General features: G+C 38.1%; 2 protein-coding genes across 3 annotated transcripts in view; one reads left to right on the plus strand and one right to left on the minus strand.

Moving 5' to 3' along the window:
• Gpr161 (G protein-coupled receptor 161) overlaps positions 1–12672 on the plus strand; it is a 51572-nt gene extending 38900 nt beyond the window's left edge. Inside the window, exon 7 of the mRNA XM_028758337.1 lies at positions 12562–12672. The gene's annotated coding sequence lies outside the window, so the exon portion shown is untranslated. The remainder of the gene's footprint in view (positions 1–12561) is intronic.
• Dcaf6 (DDB1 and CUL4 associated factor 6) overlaps positions 613–17854 on the minus strand; it is a 114622-nt gene continuing 97380 nt past the window's right edge. For both annotated transcript variants that reach the window (XM_028758332.1, XM_028758326.1), the window contains 5 exons: positions 11909–12047; positions 9598–9754; positions 7901–7989; positions 4789–4894; positions 613–1080 (listed from right to left, as the gene is read on the minus strand). In XM_028758332.1, the coding sequence (XP_028614165.1) occupies positions 1016–1080; positions 4789–4894; positions 7901–7989; positions 9598–9754; positions 11909–12047 (556 nt within the window). In that variant the 3' untranslated portion in view covers positions 613–1015. The remainder of the gene's footprint in view (positions 1081–4788; positions 4895–7900; positions 7990–9597; positions 9755–11908; positions 12048–17854) is intronic.

A 17854-nucleotide genomic window follows, 5' to 3' on the forward strand; every position in this document is an offset into this window, starting at 1 on the left:
GGCAGCAACTGCCTGTCTCTCATCTGGTAGGTCTTGGCTTCTGGAGGAGGCTTGCAGCCACGGATGCTTGTGCGGGTGATGATTAGAAAGCATATAAATACGCAATAACCTGGTGCTGAGACAAGACTTTATTTTTGTAAGTGGGTTGGAGAAATGTACGAATGTAATTAGATCAAGGGAAACAGAGACAGACAACGTAGGAGGTGGAAGAGGTTAGGTCTACAGAGCAGTTTAGGAAACAGGTAAGGTGCACACAGGCCTGGGTATGTGGAGGACTGTCTGAAGTGGAGGTGGATGCTAGAGTCAGCTACCTGACTGTAGCAAATTAGGAATATGGACAGAGAGGTAGGCCAGAAGACAGCACCTTGAGTTTGTGCTAATGTAAACCATCCATAAGGCTCTGACTGATATGGATAAGGTATCAACATGTCATGAGAAGTAGCTCAAGATGAAGAAAAAGGGAAGGGAAACATAAAGGCCCTTTTACATTATCTGACACAGAGGTCAAGATGGAAAAGGCTATTAAATTCAGAAAACAGCAAGTCATCTTTTGTTAGAAAAATGACTGGAAAATGTGGGTCAAAGTAGCAAAGAATTAAATAAAAAGTCAAATTTAGGATATCTTAAAGCAACCAACATCTTTAATTAGAAAGCAACAAACATGCAAATGGCAAGTGTAGAAATTTATTTGAACCAACATTTTCACTACAATGAAAATGACTTTTCAACACTGATCCAAGCTCCCACATCTGAGGGTTAGGGAAGTATTGCACTTTGCATTTTTTTAGGACTCCATACACGGCAAAAAGTTTCAAAAACATTTTGCTTGTTTTGTTTTACACACTCTCCCAACTCATGCACACACTCATTCCAAACCAAGGTTTGGTTATCCCCCAAATGGGGAAGCACTCCAAAAACCCATAGCCTTAAATTGCACTAAAGTTCTGTAAAGAAAAAAATTTAATAAATGTCGTATACAAATCTCAGAACATCTAAGTGCTTGCAAAGGAGTTGTTTATTCTTCATCCTCATTTTCATTCTCCTGACCTGAACCTTCCGATCTGTCACCTTCCAGACGATCTGGAAAACAGACATGAGAATCACACACTCTCAAAATCCTTTTAGTATCTATCATAAATAATCCCTAGAACTTTGTTTGAAACCATGAAAAATATTTCTCATTCGAATACTTAATATGTAAAACTCTACTCACTAGTATATACAGATTTTTTTTGTTTGTTTTTGTTTTTTCAGAAACAAGGTCTTACTAAGCAGCCTTGGCTGGCCTGGAACTAGTTCTGTAGACCAAGCTGGCCTCTAACTCGCAGAGATCTACTGCCTTGCATTTCTAGGGCTAGATTAAAGTCATATATCACCAAACCTGGCTACATAAAGTTGTTTTTTGTTGTTTTTGTTTTGTTTGTTTTTTTTTTTTCGGTTTGGTTTTTCGAGACAGGGTTTCTCTGTGTAGCCCTGGCTGTCGTGGAACTCACTCTGTAGACCAGGCTAGCCTCGAACTCTCGAACTCAGAAATCCGCCTGCCTCTGTCTCCCAAGTGCTGGGATTAAAGATGTGCACCACCACTGCCCGGCACATAAAGTTTTTTTAAGATTTACTTTTCAGTATTTTAAATGATCTATCTGTGCATGCACATCCATGTGTATATTGAGTGCAGGTGCCTGCTGAGGCCAGAGGCCCTGGAAGCCCCTGGAGCTAGTGACACAGGCAGCTGTGAGCCGCCTAATGTCAGTCTTCTGGAAGAGCAGTATGTACTCTTAACTGAGCCTTGCCTCCAGCCCCAATATAAGCTTCTAATTTTGCCTCAAGAGGTAAAGAATGAAAACATAATACCATATATACAATACTATATAATGGTAAACATACAAGACTTTGATATATTACATTCTCTTGTAGTGGTTTTCAAACAAGGTTCCTTGTAGGTTAAGTTTTAACAATGAATATTAGGTGTTTTTAAGGGGACCTGGAAAGGGGATGCAAGAGAGAAATGCCTAGAGACCATGCAGATGTGTTCAACCTTCTGACACTGTGATCTGATGTCACTCACAAAGTCCACGCTCTACGACAGGAGCAACCAAGTTGCAAAAACAAAACAAACAAAAACTTTGCAAAGCAAAAAAAACCTCTTATACAGAAAACAGTGTTTTCAATGAGTTTATGATTTTCCACTGAGCTGCGTTCACAGCTATTCTGCGACACATGACCTGTGGGCAACCAGTTGGACACACCTGTAAGAGGATTGTGTACTTCTGTCTGTAAGGTTTCTTAAAATTCATTATCTACTATATTTCAGGAATTGGCTAACCCTGAGATAACAATGATGACTAGAATAAATGTAGCTTCTCCCCTCAAGATAACCACTATCTGGTTCAATATTTAAGTGTACACATATGTCATAAGGTTGGTGGCCACTGTACCATGCTCTCCCGGGCTTATGCCATTTGCACTTGCTGTTCCTTTGCTTGAGGCATTTTTGCACAATTTATTAGATCATGGTTTTGTCCAATACAATTATTATGCTTTTTGTGAAACTTTCCCAACTTATTCATGAGTTCCTTCATCCACATTTTCTGGAAACTCTTTATGAACCTTACAATGATGACCCCAGTTACACTACTTGTGAACCTGTGTTTTCAGTCTAGACTATTGGCTTCTGGATGGCAAAAGTTTATGTTTATCTTTCTGTCCTCAGGGCTTATACAGGATGTTCAATGAAGGTGTCTAATGTCCTTGTTTTGTTTCTGCTGTGCTGTGCTGGGGATTCAATCTAGGAGCCTCAGGCACAGTAAGTAAGCAAGCACTGTGCCACAGAGCCCTACCCTAGAGTAAGGTTTACTGAAGGAATGAATGTGAGTTATGAAGATAAGCTGTAGCACACCATGGTGTATGAAGACAATGGCACAGAGGCACTGCCACAGTAAGGATAGCATTTAAGACATGTACGACAGGCACATTTCCCCCAAGTAATGTGGAAAATATTAAGGTCAGGCTTAAAGAAATGTCCACTACAAAGGACACCAAACATCAGATGGAAGGGGACAGTTTAATTATAGAAACTCTAAGGAGAGAAAGATTTTGGTTTATCATCCAGGGCTTGCATGTCAGAGTAATGGCCTAACTACATGGCTGTACGTGAAACCCTAAGTCAAAAGGGATGTAGTTCAAGTCAGGTTTTAATGTTCTTTAGGTAATGGCCTGGGCACATTACGAAAGCCTACTTTAAAGAGTTAATATTTGAGAGACTGGACAGATGTCTCAGAGGACAGGGGCACTTGCTGGTTTTGTAGAAGACCCAGGTTCAGTTCTCAACACCACTGGCTTACAACCAACTGCAACTCCAGTTCAAGAGTATCCAACACTCTCTTTTGAGCTTCCTCTATGTTAGGCATGCATGTGCACATGCATGCAAAATACTCATATCATAAAATAAAGTAAACAAGTAAATCTAAAATAAAATTTTTAATTTTTTTAAAGGGCTAGTATTTGGTGGTGCATGTGTTTAATCCTGTACTCAGGAGGCAGAGGCAGGTGGGTCTCTGTGAATTTGAGGCCAGCCTGGTCTACACAGCAAACTTCAGGACAACTAGGACTACAGAGAAACCCTCTAAACAAACAAACAAACAAACAAACAGTTAATATTTGATACAATATAAGTACTCTATAAATGATGCATAATATCCAACATGTGAATGCATTTATGAACTCATTGAGAAGTGATAAACATGTTCATAATACACACTGTTTTGTTTGTTTGTTTGTTTTGGTTTTTTGAGACAGGGTTTCTCTGTGTAGCCCTGGCTGTCCTGGAACTCACTCTGTAGACCAGGCTGGCATCGAACTCAGAAATCCGCCTGCCTCTGCCTCCCAAGTGCTGGGATTAAAGGCGTGCGCTACCACAACCCGGCAACACACTGTTATAAATACAGATTACACAATTTACTCTTGAACATTAGTTGTAATGATACATAGATTTTTGGATCTGAGTCACTGAACCAGAGTTTATCATCTAAAAAGAGTATTAAGAGGTTGGAGAAATGGCTCAGTAATTAAGAGCACTTATATAACCTGGCTTCAGTTCCCAGCACCCACATAGCAGCTAACCGTAGTCTGTAACTTCAGTTCCAGAGGACCCAATACCTTCTTCTGGCTTCTGTGAGCACTGCATACATATAGTACACAGATATACATGAAGGAAAACCCATACACATAAAATAAGGATAAGTAAATCTTAAAAAATTATTGAAAAATACACTATTATAACCTTCTTACCATATAATATTTGTTTTTCATTAGGGCATTGATTTTTTTAAAAAATAAATCTACGTTAAAGTATATTTAGCCTAACTTTATTTTTTTTGTTAGTGGATGTAGGATCTTATGTATCTCTGGCTAGCCTTGAACTTACTATGTAGCCTAGGGTGACTTTGGACAGCTGTGCCTCCGTTATCTATCCCTCCACCTCCCTTGTGTGTAGGGAGTGCCACCACACCCAGCAGTGCACTGTACTCCAAGCACTATGTACAGTTGTGTTGTGGGAAGATTATCTAAGACAGTGTTCTCAAGTGACTGTGCTTTCATTTTACCATTTTCTAGTAAACTTGGTTTATAAGGAAATAGTTCACAGTGCTAAGCATTCACAGAAAGAAATCCTAGTTCCAAAGTTGTTGATTTCAACTTTGGACATTAAGAAAATCACGTAGACCTCTACAAGGTAGGGCTTACTGTTTTCAAATAAAATAATGATTTTAACAATAGAGTAGACGTTCTTACCAGCTCGGATATGGTTCAGTGATGCCAACATCCTCAACATGAAAGAGGCTGGGACGGTAATGGTGTTTCTAGTCTCTTCCAGCATGAGTTCATTTCGAGTTATAACCTACGGCAATTAATAAGTATGTCAAAGTTGACACAGTGACAGCACCTTTGCTTTAAAGAGTATGAAAACAGTTTCAAAATTTAGCAAGTCTTAATACAAATATCTTTCATTGATTTTATGTGTGATGTCTATATTTCTATCTTAAGGCTATTCAATGTCAAACAATTACTTCCAGTTAAAAGAAGATCAGAGGCCAGCATTTCTTTAAAAAATTAATTTATATTTGTTGTACTTCAAAGTGATGGGTTTCATAATTACCTTATTTAATTCAAGCATATCTTGTACTTGAACCATATCTAGTCTCTTTTATCCTTTCTTGTCCCTCAAGCAAAGTAACAGTATACAAAACTCAACATATAAAAGCATCAGTTTTCCTATAGTAAACATTCTGAGAAAGAAATGAGAACAACCCCATTCGCAATAATATCAAAATACATAAATATGTCCTAGAGCCGTGAATAAATCTACTCAAGGAAGTGAAAAGATTGGGCTGGAGAGATGGCTCAGCAGTTAAGAGCACTGACTGCTCTTCCAGAGGTCCTGAGTTCAATTCCCAGCAACCACATGGTGGCTCACAACCATCTGTAATGGGATCCGATGCCCTCTTCTGGTGAGTCTGAAGACAGAGCTAAGGTGTGCATATTATACATGATACATATACATACAATATACATACATCTTTAAATAAAAAAGTGAAAGATTTCTGTAGTGTCAAAAAAACATACACTAAAGAGAGAGCCTTTTAAGCAAATGGTGCTAGGAAAACTTGAAACGTCCATATAGAATGAGATCAACCACCTCTCTAATTCTGCCCAAAATTCAACTCAAAATGGATCCTTAAGACTTGACACTATTAGTGTTAGGGGGAAACACTATAAGATACAAACACAGAGAGGAACATTAGGAAAAGGATTCTAATCGTTCAAAAAATAATTCCAACAGTGAACCAATAGGATTCTATCAACTTAAAAGGCATCTGCACCATTAACATAGTAAAGAGACAGTCTAGAATGGGAGAAAAAGCCGGGTACACAGTGCATCTAACAGAGAGCAGAAAAAATTAAATTTCAAAAAACCAAGTTGTCCAACCAATAAATAGAGAAAAAAACTGGACAGAAAGTCTCAAATAAAATATAAGTGGCCAGTAAAAAGAAAGAAAATGTTCAACCCTGTCCATCAGCCATCAGGGAGGTCACTACAGTGGGAGCTGGGTGAGGTGGTACAACTTTCATCCTGACACTTGCACAGGCACAGACAAGTTTGAGGCCAGCCTGGTCCACACTGCCAGTTCAAGGTCAGTTGGAACTGTAAAGTAAGATCCTGACTCAAAACAACAACAAAAAATTCTAGACTGAGATATCACCTCACCACAATAAAAAGGTCTATCATCAGGAAAACAAGTGACAAGAAATCCTGGAAAGGAAGGGTGAAAAAAGATGTTGCTGGTGGAACAATAAACTGGTCCACAGCCCCTGTGGGAATCAGCATGAAGCCTCCCCCAAAGGCTACAGATAGGACTAAGTATAACTTAGCTGTACCACTTCCATGTTTATACCCAAAGGAATCTGAGCCAGCAGTGCATAGAGATACTCATGAATATGTTTATTGCTGCAACACTCATAAAAGTCAAACTACAGAACCAGTCTAGATATCCACAGACAAAGAAAATGTGGTATATACACAGTTAAGTTTAAGTCAGTATAAAGAAGGGTGAGATTATGAGAAAAATGGGCAGAAACCAGATTACCATGTTAAGTGGAATAAGACAGATGCAGAAAGACAAAGTATGTTTTTTCTGCCAGGAAGAATACATCATATGCATAAGACAGAAGGGTGAGTAGGAGTGGGGAGGAAGAGATCTAAGAGGAAAAGCGGGGGTAAGAGACGGTAACAGGAATAATACAGAGACCACATACTTGTGTCTTCTCTTATATGCATAATTTTATACACATATGATATGAAAGAACTATGGTTTTTCTCATATGCAGAATTTTATACACATACACACAGATATAAGCAGGAAGCAGAAGGGAGACTGTCTTGGGGAGAGACAAGGACTCTTGATGTAAGAGGGAGTAGGAATGATTAAGGCTCAATGATTAAGTTTGTAATGATGATGCAAAATCACCCCCACCCTCACCCCCTTTCACTGAGACCCAGTATTTTGTATGCTAGCTAAAAATGTTAATGAAAACAAATAAAACCAAGGATAAGGGAGTCTTAGAACAGCAATAAAGAAAAAGCATCTGTTCACTTGTTCCTCTACCTACTCACACTGAAGGGGTAGTCCTAATTCCCTCTGTGAAGAACTCAAAATAAAAATTAAAAAAAAAAAAACAAAACATGGTCATCTGGTTTCTACCCATTTTCCTGCATAATATAACCCTTCTTTATGCTCAAACTTAATTATAGAGGGGGCATACAGTAAGATTATTTTCTTTCTCCTCCTCCCACCTCTCACCCCCCCCCCTTTCTCTGTTCTGTTTTGCTTATTGTGACAGGGTCTTGACATGTGGCTCGTCTCCCGAATGGTGGTGGATTACAGGCTTCAGAATCCATTTATTTTCAGCTAAAACACTTTTATGAAGACAGAACTTTAAATGATTTTTGTTATACACAATAAGCATGACAGTCAAACTTACTTTTCTTTAAGATATATACCTAACGTGTTATTAAAGTCAATATTATAATTAGTAAGATACTAATCTGATTTTTAACTCTAGTATTACTTATCTCATTTTTATTTTTCAAAAGATTTGATCTCCTTTCCCTCCTCCTCTTTTTCTGAGACATGGTCTCATTATGTAGCCCTGGCTGGCCTAGAACTTGCTACGTAGACCATGAAGTCATAGACATCTACCTGCCTATGTCTCACAAGTGCTGAGATTAAAGATTTGACTTCCTTAACCAAATGTCTTAGTTTATGTTAGTAGTTGATAATAAACTTTATCCCTTAAAACAGCATTTTAGATAAAAATTAAAATAGAAGCATAGTAAAAGTCTTACTTCATCAGCAAGTTTTCGATTAAAAATTCTTGACTCTTCTAGTGGCGACCAGATCTTTATGTCATAATCTATGCCAGATGAGGCTAGAACTAAAAAGAAAATTTACATCTTTATCATAAATTCAAGATGTAAATATTAAGCATGGGTGCAAAATTAACAAAACTTAGGTTGAAAACTACTATAAATACTTTTGATGTTTTGTTTTGCTTTTTGAGAAAGGGTCTCTCTACATAGTCTTAGCTGTCCTGAAACTCACAATGAAGATCAGGCTGGCCTAGAAATCACAGAGTTCCACCTGCCTCTGCCTCCTGAGTATTGAGTTTAAAGGTATATAAGATTGTACCTGCTGGGCAGTGGTGGCGCACACCTTTAATCGAAGCACTTGGGAGGCAGAGGCAGGCGGAGTTCTGAGTAGGCCAGTCTGGTCTACACAGTGAGTTCCAGGACAGCCAGAGATAGAAACCCTGTCTTGAAAAACCAAAAGGGGGGGTGAAGAGAGAGAGATTGAGAGAGAGATAGAGATAGAGATAGAGATAGAGATAGAGATAGAGAGAGAGAGAGAGAGAGAGAGAGAGAGAGAGAGAGAGAGAGAGAGAGAGAGATTGATTGATTGTACCTAGCCAAAGATTTGCTTTAAATTGTCTGGTGGCTATGAGCTGCCTAATGTGGGTGCTGAGAGCCAGCTTGGGTGCATTACAAGAGTAGTAAACATTTAGCCAGTGCCTTTAATCTCAGCACTCAGGAGGCCGAGGCAGGCAGATCCCTGTGAGTCTGAGGCCAGTATGGTCTACAAAGCTAATTCAGAATCCAGGACAGTTAGTCTTCACATACACAGAGAAACCCTGTTTCAAAAAAAAAAAAAAAGTAGCAACTGTTTTTAACTGCTGAGCTATTTCTCCAGTCTTTTACTATATAATTAATTGTTAGTTATACTTTAAATGTTTCCTAAAAGTAACAAACTATAGAACAAAAATTTAAGATCACTTGAAGTCACTCGAATTTATGTCTTATTCATTGTTTTCTTATGAAATATAAGGCCACTTCAAATAGAAGGCAAGAACAAGCCAACTATCTTTTATGCTAGTAAATTAATTCTGACCTGTGAGGACTTAAAAAGGCTTGGAGGTTTGTTTTGAATACATGTCATGCCAGACTCTAAGAGACAACAAAACTTAAATATCAGAAGAACAAACTTATTTTTTAAGACTATCTGTCACACGCACATTCTTTTCTTTCTTTTTGAGATTGGGAACTTTAAAAATTATTTGTTTTTTGAGAATTCCATACATGTGTACACACTGTTCTGATTAAATCCACCCTCTAGTCCCTCTCCAGCTCTTCCCAGATGGATACTCAGTCCTGCCTCCCCTCCCAACTGTGTATTTATTCAATCCACTGAGATCAGTGAATGCTGCCAGCACGTGCCTGAGCGCCAGCCACCATAGCATGGGCACACGATCTTCCAGGAGCCACATCCCTGAGGAAACAGATGCTCCCTTGTAGCCTTCAATTGCCAGTATCTTCTTAGCTAGGGGTAGGGCTTTGTGAACCATCCATAAAACAAATTCCTTAAGTCCATGTAGAGCTATAACTGTATCTAGCAGTACTTGTAAGATAATTCAGATTTCTGTAATAGTCGCTATAGCCGATGAATGAGCACAGCAGTTCCCAGTCAGTGAGGAAGACGTCTTACTTACTGGGGTCAAACGGATGGGGCTGCAGGCAGTTGACCACATGATTATCAGCTTCCAGAAGCATCAAATGCTCAGCAGTGTGCCGGTCCCAGATGAAGATATGGCCACAATCGGAACCGCTCATTACAAAGTTAGCACCCCAGAAATTGGCTTCTTTTATCTGAGGGATTTTATGAAACAGGATACCCAAGTCACAGTTACCAAAAGAAAGGCAGATCCTATTCTCATGTTGAAAATAAATTGACTTTAAAAATAAAAAAGTTAGGGGGCTGGAGAAATGGCTCAATGGTTAAGAGCACTGACTGCTCTTCCAGAGGTCCTGAGTTCAATTCCCAGCAACCACATGGTGGCTCACAACCATCTGTAATGGTGATGCCCTCTTCTGGTGTATCTGATGACAGTTACAGTGTACTCATAAATAAATAAACCTTAAAAAAATAAAAATAGAAAAAAATTATTAAAAAAAATTAAAGGCTGAAGTTTGTTTCTTCTAAGAATCTTAAAATCATGACAGCACTTCACCATGGGCAATAACATGGTGGAAAAGCATTGGAAGCCCTCCCTTCTGGATCCCTACCTCCCCTCCCGCCCCAAGAGAAAATGTCAACAGGATTTGACACACAACAGGTACTTCACACATGCTAAATGAGGAAATGCAATTTCTGGGCTTAAAACAGTATATTGGAAAAAAGTATAAACTTACAGATGAACTTTCTAAAAACCATGTCATTTCAGCATATATAGGAAACAACATTTCATAGAATAAAGGAATTGTTGTCTTTTGTATTTGCCAAGAACAAAAAGTACTTTTTTCATTAACTGTTAGAAGCCCACAGAGTTAAGAAGGTAAACATATCGTTAATCAAACAAGCAAAGGAATATGATACATGTACTAGCTATCCTATTTTAATAAACACACATGAAAGGAGCATAAAAAGATCTTTATACTGCAGACAGTGCCTTAAAGAATCACTTCCCCTGAAGCTTCTGCTGCCCCTGGCGCTCACACAAGCAGGCGGGGAAGGAGGCCACACTGCAGCCACACTGCAGCTGTGCGCTTACTTGTGCTTTCATCTCCTCTGTGCTAAGAAATGAGCTGACAGCACGGGCACACTAGGCAAGCACTCAGCCACTCGGTTAGATCCTCAGCCCACCTTTAATTAGTCTTATCTAAAAGTTTAATTGCCAAAATGCATAAAATACAAATTGGTTACTTCTATTAAAAATGAGTATCCATTTAAAAATGATGAAATTGTTATTACCAATGACATGTACAAGGAAAGCTAATTATTTACTCACTTCGGTTTATTTTTTACCTATTCCTTAAAAAAAGGTAAAACAATCTGCAAGTACTTTGCGGTAACACAGAGTAATAGTTACATTAGTTACCTTCCGCAGCGTGTGCAGATTTGGGAATTCTGAACACTACAACTGACCTCGATCACCTGGTCTATCCTGGCTATTTCAAAGATGAAGAAATTAAACCAAGGAGCAACAGAGTGACCAAAGCCACTTTTTAGTTGTTAGTTTAAAAGGTGTTATAACTAATGTATCTATATTTTATAATCAATCTAGATTTCATATGCAGATTTATTTTCCAAACTAACAAAATGTTGTAAAATGAACTTTAAAAAATGTAATAGTAAAGGGCAAAAGACTCATACGATCTGGCCCAACGAGAGGCTGAAAGGGTCAGATGCAGATATTTCTACCCAACCAGCGGACAGGAGCTGCTGACCCCTGTGACTGAATTAGGGAAAAGCAGGAAGAAGCTGAGGAGGAGGGTGACTCCATAGGAAGACCAGCAGTCTCAACTAGCTTGGACTCTTGAGATCTCTCAGATACTGAGACAGCAATCAGGCAGCATACACCAGCTAATTTGAGGCCCCCAACACATATACAACAGAGGACTGCTTAGTCTGGACTCAGTCAGAGAAGATGGACATAACCCTCAAGAGACTTGGGGCCCCAGGGAATGGGGAGGTCTGGTGTGGTTGAGGGAGGGGGGGACAACATCCTCTTGGAGATGGAGAAGAAAAGAATTTAGAAAAAATAGTTAAAAAAAAAGTTAATAGTAAACTCCCAAGGAGGATGGCAAGTATAAACAAAGCAAAACAACAACAAAAATCAACAGCTTCTTATTCTAAGCTAAAATAATTTTTTCTAGCTTACATATATTTCCTTAGTAAGGTAGAATTTTCTTGCAATATATTACCAGACTAAAAGAAACATGCTTGAATAAAGAAATAACAAAATCACCACAGAAAAACCACGAACTGCAATCTCATCAAAGAATGCCATGAGCAGCTGGTACCATTGTCCGGGAGTTGCGGTGGCCCTTATAAACCATCTTTACTAGTGGCCTCCTAATGTTCAAAGTATCCAATTCTTCCATTTCTTTCCTTTCTTTTCTCCTCCTGAAGAACTCCTGAATGCGGGCGACAGCGGAGCGCCTATGTATTGCATATTAAAACAAAAACCAAGAATAAACATTCACAAGCAATTTCTGAATAATACTGAAAATGTCAAAATATAAGTCTATAATATATTTAAAACACATTATTTTAATAAAGCACTTCCAACCAAAAGCATAAAAAGGCAGACTTCATCATAGTAGTTAAGTTACTACAACAAGATATTTAGTTCAGTGATCACTTAGGAACTTGGTACTGGTTGAAAAAGTAAAGAAAATAGCATGCGACACACTAGTTTCTGTAGTACTATTTTATAAAACCACACGGATAGAATTCATGTACAATTTTACTTCAAGTAAAACATCCTATTTAGCCTCGTTTGGGGATCTAGACCTGGAATGACAGCCCTTAGGAGGCAGAGGGGGATCAGGAACCCAAGACCAGCTTTAACTACAAAGTGGATTTTGAGGCCAAGGCAACTTTAAATGCTGTCTCAAGAAAAAAAAAAACAACAATGCTCTATTCAATTTTTTAAATGTTTCTCTTTATAAAGGCCACAAAAAAAGCCCAAAGAAGCTAAGAGTAACATGGTAACAGGAGTAAACCAATGAGTTAACAGATTCTGACATCATTTGAAGATGTCCCAAGAGCAGCCGAGTCAAGAAGAGAACAGATGTCAGAGAGACAATGAAGACCTTCCACTAGCATCTCCTTTATACGCTCCACACCAAAGGAGAGACTCACAGGTAACGAGGCAGATTCTAGTCTCTCTGCAAAGGAGAGGGTGGCAGTAGTAGCTACTCAAGAACAAGGGACTCGTAAAGCTCACTTTATTATCCAGGCAATACTCTCCTAACAGCCAATATTGCTCATTCTGAAGCTTCGGTTTGCCATTTAAAACACCATGTTTTGACATGCAGCAGATGGAAAGTCCATAAGACCTAAAACTACAAGTTGGTAGTTAAGACAAATGACTTAACAGTGACTAAAGGCACAAAAAAGATGATAGTGTCGTCAACAAACAAACTTCTCTCCATGTTTATCAGACTGAGCGTCATCAGATCTAGAGTCTCCCCCGTGTCTGCTCCTGTCACTTCTCTTCCTCCAGGGGAAACGTTTCTGACCTCTACTATCATGGCTTTATTTGTGGACTTTAATTCAGTGGCATGCATTTGCTCGGCTTTGCACATGCGTGTGTGTGTGTGTGTGTGTGTGTGTGTGTGTGTGTGTTCTGGCAGGTGTGTGTCTATTAGAGTGAGTGCTGCACTAAATTACGTGCACAAGGTTCAGCTTCAGTCACAGTTTGGGAATGTGATTACACAGATTCACACTCTTAGCAGCAGTGTACTGGAGTTTCAGAACATAATATTTTTTAAAAATTAAATACTATATATTAAATTTAAAATATGTATAAAGCTTTGATTTGGCAATTTTACATGTTAAAAAAGTCTTGGAAAAGCTGGGTCCTGGTGTATGCTTTAAGCCTAGCACTTGAGAGGCAGAGACAGGTGGATTTCTGTGAGTTTGGGGTCAGCCTGATTTATATAGAAAGCTCTAGGACAGTTAGGGTTGCAAAGAGAAACCCTGTCCAAAAAACAAACAAAAACAAAAACAAAAAACAAAAAAAAACTTGTGGAAAATACAAATACATATTTCCTCAGTAAAAACTTCAGCTGACTAGAAATTAATCTAAATGTTCAGAGAAAAGCAAATTGTGAGAATTTTCTTGTTGCAATTATGTATTTCTATATTTTGTTTAAAAATTTTTAAATAAAAACTGGTATACTCTAAGCTATCAAAGCAAATTAAAAAGCATTCATAAGGCCGGGCAGTGGTGGCGCACGCCTTTAATCCCAGCACTTGGGAGGCAGAGGCAGGTGGATTTCTGAGTTCGAGGCCAGCCTGGTCTACAGAGTGAGTTCCAGGATAGCCAGGGCTATACAGAGAAACCCTGTCTCGAAAAACCAAAATAAATAAATAAATAAATAAATAAATAAATAAATAGCATTCATAAAACTGTTCTGCAGAGTAACAGAGCATTTGACTAACAAGCTTATTGAAGGACTAAAGAAGCAAATGTAAAATCAATTGGTCCAGAATTTTCAAAGCACTAATGAATAATATCAGCTATTTAATACAATGAGAGGAAAAAACTCCTAAAAACACAGTAACTCGGCAGAGTGAAAATGTGTCTGATTAAGCCTAGCCCACTCATAATAGAGACTGTGAACACAGCAAGACAGAAAGGAGTGTTGGGGACTTTTTACAAGCTCCTCCCAACAGCCCTAACCACCTAAACATATCAGTGGGCATCCTCCTCACAGGCAGGGAAAGACACAATACCTAATACTTATCAGCTGCTACAGTAAGAAAAAAAATGAGTAAGATATAAAATTTACATTTGTGTCTAATTTCTATATTTAAAAAAATCAAAATAATCTATAGGCTAAGTAATAGAAATGCTAGAAAATTAATATGACTGGAAATATAATTAGGATATAAGTCAACTATATTTCTAAAAAAAATCAACAAAACCCAATTAGCATAAAAATTTTAAAGATCACATTTGTTACAGCAACAAAAATTAAAATTCTTTTAAAAGATTTAGAAAACGTCTTTGTATACTACTACAAATGCCACTGACAAGCATCTGTGTTGGGTGTGTGTGTGACCCCTCTGGTGTCGCCTTCAGTTTTAGCTAGACTGGCTAGCTGGTGAAATCCTGGGACGCATGTCTCCTCATGCTCGTATGATGCGGGTACAGAGGTGTCCCATTGCGCCCAGTGTTTAGGTTCATGCTGGGAATCCAAGCTCAGCCCCTACTGGTTGCAAAGCAAGCACTGAGCTATCTCCCCAGCCACTGAAAGACATTTTTAAAAGTGTTAATAAATATAAAAGATAACCATATCATTCACCTTTCCCTGAACTGTATAGACTTACTACACCTGTAACCGTCATCTGAGGATTTGTGTGTGGAACTTGGAAGTAGATTATACAAACAGTAGGTCCAGGGCCATGGAAGTGCATGTCTGAAGTCCCAGCTGTTCTGGAGGCAGAGAAGGAGGATATTTCTTGAGATATGTCCAGCATCAAAAGGGTGACACCTGAATACAGGAGATCACCAGGTTGTGCGATTGTGCCCACTCCAGCCTGGCCAATCTCATCTCTCAAAGTCCAGCTGAGGATGGACACCAGAAGAAGGCAGTGAGATCTCAGGAGAAAGAGTAGAGGACCACTGCCATTTTATTTATTATTCAAAGAGACAGTGACACGGTGTGGTGCATTTGCAATACAGTGAAGCATATTTATACAATATGACAGTCTCTTGTGAGGACTGTCATCTCTTATACTTTTATATTTCTAATTTATTTCAGAAGAAATTTTAAAAAGCTGTGATACTTCAGAAAAATGTTGTCTTAAATTAAAATTTTATTTAATAAATCTCTACATAAAAACTGAGGCAGAGAACGAGTCCTATCTCATTCACTCAAAGGGGCTGTACAGTGACATTTTCTGTTTCAACATCAGTCTTTCTTTCTCACACAGTTTATATGGTTTTAGCCTTTCTAAGACCCACCTGAAACAACACGTTACTTTTTAGTTGCAATCTTTATTTTAAAAGCAGAAACCAGCTTTGAATACTTGGGATAAAGTTTAGAAAGTTAAAAACATCAAAAAGCCCTGAATTAATTCAATTTTGGTATCATTAAATTAAAAAGTAATAGCCAGTAACAGAAACATTTACAAAATCACTGACTTCAAAATATATCTTAATGTCAAAACAGCCTACAAAGACCAGCATAAAACAAAACTGAGGGCTTTGCTGGTGACCTGGATTTAATCTCTGGATCCCTCATAAAAGTGGAAGGAAAGAATAGACTCCACAAAAGTGTCCTTGATTGTCACACCTACAATGTAGTGTGCGCCCTCAAGTATACATGCAATAATAGAAATAAAGCTTTTTTTTTAAAGGATTTATTTACTTATTTTATGTATATGAGTACACTGTAGCTGTCTTCAGACACCAGAAGAGGGCATCCAATCCCATTACAGATGGTTGTGAGCCACCATGTGGCTACTTGGAATTGAACTCAGGACCCCTGGAAGAGCAGTCAGTGCTCTTAACCGCTGAGCCATCTCTCCAGCTTGAAATGTAGCATTTTTTAAAAAGTAAAAATGGATTTAAATTTACTTTAAGGTCCTGAGGACAGGCTTTAAGCAGAAATTACTATACATTTATGCTAATTTTTGGTTTATTTTACTATTTCTGTATTCCATATAAAAACTATTTTTACATTTTGATTGCTACTATATATTTGATGTACAACTTTACTTTAGAAACTGATAATTACCTAAAAAACATGCCACTTTTTAGTTTGGCTAATCTTTTTCAGTAAGCAGCTTGGGTAGATGACTGTTAGAATATAGGGTTCACTTTAAAAATTCTACTAAAAATTGTGTAACACTCTCAGCTTTTCAATTAGAGATATATTTAAGGGTTGTATATCATCTTGGTATGTGATATTCTTAAGTTATTTAGCTACTTGCAAGAAAATAGCATTGAAAAATCAGAATTTTAAGACTTAGCACAGAATTAAGTGAACATAATTAAAAGTGCATATGAATAACAAAAACTGCTAATTAGTATGCCAATCAAGTTTTAAGAAAACATAAGTTGCACTCTTTAACCAATTATCGAAACAAGTACCAGATATTTGAAGGACCCTATTTTAGACTATGTGTCACCACACTTGAAGTGAACAGCAGTTACATCTGCACACACGAAATTTCTTTTCATTCTATTCCCATGCAGCACATGCAGAGAAATAGTTTGTGAAAAGCAACCTGTTCATAACGCTTAGCACGTCTGCGTTCAGTAAGTCCAGAGGAAGTGTTAACTGTTAATAGGAAAGGTGGTTAGCTGTAGAGAAGAAGACCTGGCAAGTCCATCGTAAAGAAGAAATGAAGGAGCATACTGCATTACCTCATTATTCTATCACCTACTGTTGTTCCTCTGATATTAAATCTAGTGAAGGGAACACAATAACTAAAGTCACTTATGAAAAACCAAGTATGTACAGCATCACAGTCACCACTCTTTGTCACCAACCATCATCTCAGTCTAAAGGACTTCCGTTTCCCTTTGTCGCACAGTCCATGGTGAGGAATGTCACCCAAAGAAACGGCAGGAAGAAACCAAGGAAACAGATACACTCAAGGAATTAGGGTTAGAAGGAGACCACACTGCATGTCTTTTACCTTTTGAACACCCACAGTTGAAGAACCTCAAGACTAACTGCTCTCTGGGAAATACACAATGAAGCTGACTCATTTGTCCTAACCACAGAACTGGAACAAGCCAGCCCAGTACCAGGGCTTTTAACTCCCCAGGAACCCTAGCTTTTCTCTTTGATGATTTCCTCTGCAATTTTCTTTAATAAGGCAAGTGGAATCATTAAAAATACAGAATGAGCTGGTTATAATGAGTGAAGAGATGCTGGCATATTTATAGTACAAAGGATTCTGGCTCTACAGAGCCCAGAAAGGCTAGATGGACCAAAATTTCTATGCAAATGATACGTACTTTAAAAATCACAAAGCAATACAGGATTAATGCTTTGAATCTTTAGAAAAAAACGCATTAGAATGATAACATCTTAGCTATATAGAGCATTAAGGACTTCACAAAATCTCATTTGTTCATCTTTTTTCTGGAGTAATTTTGTTTTCTTGATTTAGAGAAAGAAAGAAAAAAGGAAGAGAGAGAGGGGAAGAAGAAAGGAAGGAAAAAAGAAGAGGAGAGAAAAAATGGAAGGAAAAGGAAAGAAAATAGAAGAGAGGAGAGG

This window comes from Grammomys surdaster, unplaced genomic scaffold (assembly GCF_004785775.1).
Source record: "Grammomys surdaster isolate TR1022 unplaced genomic scaffold, NIH_TR_1.0 130, whole genome shotgun sequence".
NCBI classification, from domain to species: Eukaryota; Metazoa; Chordata; class Mammalia; order Rodentia; family Muridae; genus Grammomys; species Grammomys surdaster.